Source organism: Trachymyrmex septentrionalis, unplaced genomic scaffold (assembly GCF_001594115.1).
Source record: "Trachymyrmex septentrionalis isolate Tsep2-gDNA-1 unplaced genomic scaffold, Tsep1.0 scaffold211, whole genome shotgun sequence".
NCBI classification, from domain to species: domain Eukaryota; kingdom Metazoa; phylum Arthropoda; class Insecta; order Hymenoptera; family Formicidae; genus Trachymyrmex; species Trachymyrmex septentrionalis.
The window spans coordinates 373,021-380,620 of record NW_017305299.1 but is presented as its reverse complement, the minus strand read 5'-3'; the positions used below and the strand labels follow the sequence as shown (position 1 = coordinate 380,620).

The following is a 7,600-nucleotide window of genomic DNA, read 5'->3' as shown; positions in this document are numbered from 1 at the left end:
ATGCTGCTAATATTGTATGTAATAATTTTGATATCAAACAAATTTTGCAATTTTTTAATATTAATTACTCTATTTAAATTAGTCTATTTAAAATAATTATATAATTTCATTTAATGATAATTAATATCAATCTTTGTTAAAGATTGGTTTAAATCGCAAATCTCAGTTGATATACTTTGTACAAGCTTATATAAATATTATACATACCTGTTTTCCTCTTCGTTCTTCATCAAATATTAAAATATGATATTTTCTTGAAATAGAGCATAAAATTATAACAATGATGCACAACGTTTGTATTGAACGTTTTAATATTCGGATTTCTTTTTTTATATTTTTTTAATATGAAAATTTTATTTTTATTTAATTCACTGCGACGTTTATTTTTATGTTAATATGTGTATATCTAAAATACAAATTCTATTTTTTACGAATTAAAATTTTATGAATTAAAATATAATTAATAATTGTTAATTAAGTTGTGCAGCATTATTATAAATAGTTTATTATAGTTTTTATATATACATATATCTGTTATTTTTTTACTATTTTACAATGTGTTATATAAAAATTTATGTAGCGTGGAAAATAGTATTATGAATAAAGAATGTTGATTTGGCATTAAAATGAAATAACATTTATTGAATCGAGACAGTGACACCTAACAGTGGTTCTCTATTTCCTACTACTTACAATCTTAAAGTTAATCACAGCAACAATATTATCTCATTATTCACAACACTTACATAGATTACTGTCGCAATAATATATTATTCTCATTAATAAATTTGTTAATACTCATACACTGTAGTTGTTATTAGTAATATCATTACAGATAATAAGAAAGACGCGTAACCACTTCCGCGTAACGTTGGTTGGTTGTATAACGATTAAAGCATAATTTCGCTGAAACGTATTTTACATGCATGAAATTGCGGTAACGTTCAATTCGCAAAAGTTCTATGCAAATGCAGATTTACAAAGGTAACATAATAAATGAGAAGTACTTTAATCTACTATTCGCGAAATGCACAGCCTTGCAAGTGCAGCGCCTGTTTGCAGAGGATCTTCGTGCAGACGTGTATAATACGCAACCGTTTAGTAGATACGTATTTAGTTCATCCCGGAAGATTTCTTCGAGTAGAGCAATAATATCGATGAACGCAAATGTTTTCGTAATTTATTTTTTCGACGTTATATTATCTTATTTTTGCAATTATCCTTCAATTAAGAAAAGGAAGACAATTAAGCCTAAACACGTAAGTATAATAATAAGTATAATAATATTTTAAAAAAGTTAATTAGTGAGAAATTTATTCGTGACGAGGATATCAAATATATTGCAGTCTACTTCGGATCCTTGTGAATTTTTTAAATTCTGGGCGCTTTATATCTTTCTTAGATGTTTATCTTCTTCTCTGTTTTATTTTTGAAATTACATATTTATTGTGTATATATAAGATAGCAATATTTATATCAAAATAACAAAATTAAAAAAATCTTTTATAAATTTAAAAATCGTAAAGAAAGCGAGAAAGATTCTTGGAATAAAAGTGAGTTAATATTGAAAAAAATTCTTCAAGGATCTTTCTTCATGTCGAGTGAAATTTCTATAACAAGGAAGTGGTATTGGCTGATTTAAATAAAAGTTGTCTCGAACTGGAGTTTATCATCGCGAGATCAATTTTATAGCGGCGCCGTTCAGAGATGCACCGAAGATTTTCCAGCGTTTTCAGTTGACGCTGTTTCTATTTTCGTTTTCTTCCAAAAATATAAATTTACTAATTTACACAGTACACTCTCCATTAAGTGCTCTTCACGTATAAACGTTCAACAAGTTTACACGAGCCCTACGTGACCGTGTAAACACCGACGAGAAACGAGCGACGCTGCTCCGAGTGGCGTAATTTTACACATACTTCACACGTTACTGTTTAACACAATGTATATCGTCCACGATTATCTATTGGCTGCTGATTAATTGTAGAGAATTCGTCACCTACATTTATTACGACACGCATTGTCGATAAAACGATCGTTACGCGTTATCGAGGGAAAAAAAAAAAGAAAGGAAAAACGCTTGCAAATATTCACATCGCGACAGAAAATATCGGCATATACAATGCTGCCTCCTGAAAAAAAAGCCCTGTCGAGGTTCTGGAACGATAAAATTTGAAAATATCGAGTTGCTGTTTTCACGCCGTTTTTTCCACACCATACGAATCAGTGACTAATTATTCGACGCGATCGTGCGGCGCGACTCAATTACTAAAAAAACGTGCAACTCTCCCGTTAGGTGGTGATCGAAATGCATCGATTAAATGGATCACGGATATAAACACCCATTGAAATCGCAATAAGTCCGCACAGGTGGTTGACATTTCTCCTTGCGATTAAAAAAAAAGAATCTAGTTTTATGAATAATAAAATCGCCAAGTTTTTATTTTCGTAATTTCTAAAATTATTATTGTAAAAATTCCACAATGTAAAGTAATAATATATCGCTCGTAAAAAAGATTGTAGCTTTAAAATAAACGCAATAAACGCAATCGCCTTATTCATAGGATTACTCTTTTAAATAATACGTATGAGATATTATGCAAAATTCCTGTATTTTTTGTAATCTTGTTGGTGATTAATTTTACACGTATTTGCACGCGTATTGAGTTCCGTTCCAAAACTCGTCTTCAAACGAAAAAAAATTGCGCGTTCGACGTGTGTTTTCGCGAAATGATAGGTGAATAAATGTAGGCTCAGATTATTTGATTTTATTGAAGTTCTGCTGTTGCACGGTGTAAGTCAACGGAGTCATCGTTTCGGTGAGGGAAAACATTGAATATACGGATAAGATGTTGCGTAGTTTATAATGTGGATACGTTCGAACGTAACTGGAGAATTCATCTAACTTATTTACGTATATATACAGTGATAATTATTTCTAATGTACAGTACTGGTTTAAAGAGAGTAACAAATGCTATCTTACAATTATCTTTATACAGCATAATCGAAAGAATGTGCTTCGATCGTGTGCGCGATGACGATTAACGAGTTCGATGCCAAGAAGATTTCTCGTTACTGCGCGAGCACCAATATTTGCGATTCGTTTGTAACGACGAATCCGCTTCCTCGGTCCATTAGCTCAGCGATACATTTACATTAATAGCAATAAATACCGACGCAAACGTCCATGCTACTTGCCTCCTTCGGGCATTACTGTGACACTTACGAAATCTTCTCTATGATTACGTCGGTTTATTCTTCACGACCTCATACGTCACTTTATTATGGTAATAAGGATGGTACAAGCTACAGATTGGATTGTCTTAATCTAGAATCGTGTATCTTGGACCGGAATGAACGTTGTGGAGAGATGTGTGTAAATAAAGAGTGTTTTCAAATCGAACATTTTCGCCTGCTCTGTCATTGCTCGCAAATGCGTTCAAATATATTTGGTTTACGCGAAATTTAAAAAAGTGCTATTTGCGTTACTACGTTAAAGAGGATCTGAAACTGTAATATTGCTATTCTCGATAAATCTTGCACACAGATCTCGAGGTTTAAATCTAGCATAATTTGAAAATACACGCGCGCGGCGATTTTTATTGCGCGTCCGGTTGCATTTGCATAAAGCGTGCGATAAATCCACGCGTGAAGAACCACTCACATTGATAATAATGTAATAACAATATTTTTCTCGAGTACAACAAACAAATAAACAACAGAAGGTATATAAAAAAAGTTGCAAACTTTTTTCTCTTTCGAAAGAATTTTTTTCATTTAAAAGTATAAATATAAAAAGTATAATAAAATATATTATAAATTAATATAAATATATATATTAAGAAATTATTTCCTTTATGACTCTGGGATATTTCTCGCGAATAAATTGTCGATCAATATACACTGATCACGTAAAATACGGCCGCAATATCCTTTCGAGAGCAGTGTCTTCCGACGCCATATCTGCCGTCAGACACGATGGCCGGCCTTGCTGGGAAAAAAAAAAGCCGCCCTCCAGGCAGCTATCAACCCCCGCAAAACCGTTCCCTCCCGCAACGAAATCAGCCTCATCGAGAGACTACCACCCTAAATTCTCGCGAGAATATATTTCGGCGGGAGCCGCCTACGTGTCTGCGGCTCCCTTTCAATTTCCACGCGGTTCGCGGCCGCCCTTACACGAAGGAAAATATTTGCCGGAAACCGATACAACGTGCGGCAAACAATATGCGCCCGGCGCTATCCAATAAATCCGGTAATAAAGCTCCCCGATACCGAAAAACGAGAGCCGCTGTAAATTTAATGAATGCTCTTGACATCGATCGACTTCGGGGAAACTAAAAGGGAGAATTCGCGCATGTCGGGCGAAGTGAAAAATAACTTTTCCGGCGCATTATGACGCTTATTAAAAAGATTCTTTTGTAGCAGCAAAAAATTATCGTGCGAATGCACGAGAGAGATCACGTTCAAATTGTGTAATGAATATATCTTAAGGAAATTATAGATTTTTCTACAGGCACAACACGTCTACGACGACAAACCAGTGATTCTTCACGCGAAAATCCTCGATGTGACGACGAAGGTAAGCGTAACGTAAATCATTTACACATACTATCGTGAATAGGTAATTACCCTGCGTGACCCGGGGTCATGCGTATACATCTACGAAATCTAGATCAGACACGAAGTGGAAGATGGGTAAAGTCCATCGGATTCGAGCTCGAATTGTAAAACTTATTGTGCTGTCTAAAAAATTCCACTCTGTGATAATCAGATCACGTTGGTAAAAAAATCTTTTCGTTCAATTTCAAAGAGGATTTAATTGCGACGAGCTGCTGCTCCTGATTACTGATTCGCCAATGCGGGCGTTGGCAAATTTACAAATTGTTCAAGAAGGGTTGAGGGCGGGAGGGGGGAGAAGGGAGGAGGCGGGAGGGGGAGGGAAACCTATCCTATCTCCTAATCCTAATCGAATAGTTTCGTAGATAGGTATTGCCATTCAGAAAATTGACGGTCGTAAACATTCGAGGACGCGAGTTATTAATCCGACATGCGAGGAAATTACACGATTAATGATATTAACTCTACGAACAATGAAATATTGTTCGATCGAATCGAAACACTACAAGATATAATTGCAACGTCATTTATCAAGCATGCTGTCTGATGTTTCCGATAAAAAGCCTTTAGCCGCTTGTATTTGTGGATGGAGCAACGCGTTTCGTTAGTAAATAAAAATGAATCACGAAATGAAAATGAACGAACGAAATTCTTCTGAACTTATGAGGAAACGAGGGAAAATGTTTCGGACACTCGTATCATCGTTCGGAACAGTGTTCATTCCACGCACAACCGACACTAACCGCGCGTCTTCGATGCGATCGGCGATTACGCTGTCGTGCGAACTATATCGGAAAGTCGAGCTTTCGACTCGTAGCGTCCGTCTTCGCGTCTACCGTGGCGATCGTCACCGACAGCGGTCGTCACCGTCGGCAGCGATCAAGCGCGAGGGAAACGCCGCACTCTACGTCTCGGGGACGTGGGATCGCACTTGCGCGACGGTGCACGGATCGCGGAAATTCAGTCGTTTCACTCACTGGTGTCGGAGTTGTGCACGGGGGTGGTCGCCGGTGTGCTGGGGGCCTGATGCTGCGTCGACTGCGTCGGTATCCCGAGGGAAGCGAGGAGCGGTCGTGGCACCGCGCCCGGGGTGGCGCTCGGCGGCGGCGGGCTCTCCTGGCCTACGAGCAAACTCGCGGGCGGGAACCCGAAGAGCTGGGATCACTGGAGCCTCGGCCAATAGTTGCCCGCCAGGTCCGGGGTCTGCGACGGAATCTGCACCGGCACCGAGACGCCGGCTGATATCACTCCTGAAACAGTTTCAGATGTCGGGGGATTCAGCGCATTTCATACGACGGCACGAGAGAGAGAGAGAGAGAGAGAGAGAGAGAGAGCTGTCGAGGCTCTGGAAAACGGGACGGGAAGATAAAAAGTAATTGTAAACGAGCGAAGCAATACGGATGGTACAGATGATGGGGGCTGAGAGAGAGAATCACACGTCGTGGCACGCAAGAAACAGAAATTTAATTTTCCACACGAAAGAACGTTTTCGCTTAAGTGTGTCTAACATGTGTCGCGGCTAAATATTATGTATATACAGATCTGAAAATAATTTCCTCGGACCATCGAAATAATTATGTAAGGCACCAAACTGATTCAAATTGGTTGGAATGTGAGAACTTTTGGCAGCGTTACTCATTCTGCTTGAAATTCCCAATTTCTGATGGTCCAACAAAATTATTTCAAAAATAAGTACGACCATGCTTATAGTATAAATGATATATACATATATAAATATGATAGGGAACGCCAATAATCGGGCAAAGTTAAATGTTATGTTAAATGTTATTAATACAATATATTGTATATTGTTAATTTTAAATTTAATTATCTTAGATGTGAGTGTGCGCGCCGAAACGTTCGGACATTAACCACAATCGATCTGAGACGCTAATAATATAAATATGAATATGATAAGACGCCAAAATATTCGGACATTCCTATATATGAAATAATCTCCCCTAAATTGAAAAATTATTTTAAACTTTTATTCAGTCAAATTCTTAGATACTTCAGCAAAATCATTCTTTCCCGTAGGATATCGTTCGATAGTCTCGAAATTGATGGATTATGTTAGGATAAAATTCCTAAGATAATTTTCCGTGTCGCTTGAAATAAATGAAATTAGTCATCTCGTCTAATTATTATTTAATGATTTAACTTATTTCACTATTTTGTAACAATGCATGTATCTTCGTGATTAAGATAATACAGTTTCAGCAACTTGCGACGATTGCGACGATCGTTGCGAGCGGAACGCGTCATTAATCGCGTGAAACACAGTAGGACTAATTCGCTAAAAACAACCGAGTACGTATTTACGGAAAACGACATGAAACGCATTCGCGAGTGTCGCCCGCGGCGACGGTTGCATAAATAGGATTCGGTTATGATAGCGCGCGGCGGCTTTGCACACTTCTGCAATTTGAATTAAACACCTTAACGAGCTGCGTCTAATCCAATATAAACTTGCCGCGAAAACATTTACGCTCTATGGGCCTCGCGTCGTAACTTCGTTCCTCGCATGAGCTATAATTATGGCATAAATGCAAGACGGATAATTTGGCAAACGTTGCAACGAGGACGTGAGTGCCATATTTACGTTAACCGTTGGAACTTTTATTCGGTTAAAAATGAACATATTCAAAATATCGGAAGTTAATCGTGGTACAAAGGTGCGAAGAAGCGTAGAACGTAGAATCCTATTCATTTGCGTTTCTTTCAATTGCGTAATTCAACGATAATATCAGATACACTGAAAGACATTTAGCACGTGTGTAACTATTTATTTCATCGATATGTGACTAACCAAAACTTTTTCACTTTTTTATTGAAAAATTGTATTGTTCTAATGAAAATTTCGTTCAGTTAACCAATTGAAAAAGATTTGAATACAATAAAAGAGCGATACAATAACTTTTTTAATAAAAAGTCAGAAAGTTTTTATCAGTAGCGTAAATAAATAATTAAAAAAAAAGCGTA

General features: G+C 37.1%; 1 protein-coding gene across 1 annotated transcript in view; it reads right to left on the bottom strand.

Annotated features, from left to right (window-relative positions):
• Positions 1–5,779: 5,779 nt before the first annotated feature.
• The window catches only part of LOC108748128 (paired box protein Pax-6), a 28,298-nt gene continuing 26,477 nt past the window's right edge, over positions 5,780–7,600 (bottom strand). The window contains exon 9 of the mRNA XM_018486153.1: positions 5,780–5,868. Within this exon, the coding sequence (XP_018341655.1) occupies positions 5,780–5,868 (89 nt within the window). The remainder of the gene's footprint in view (positions 5,869–7,600) is intronic.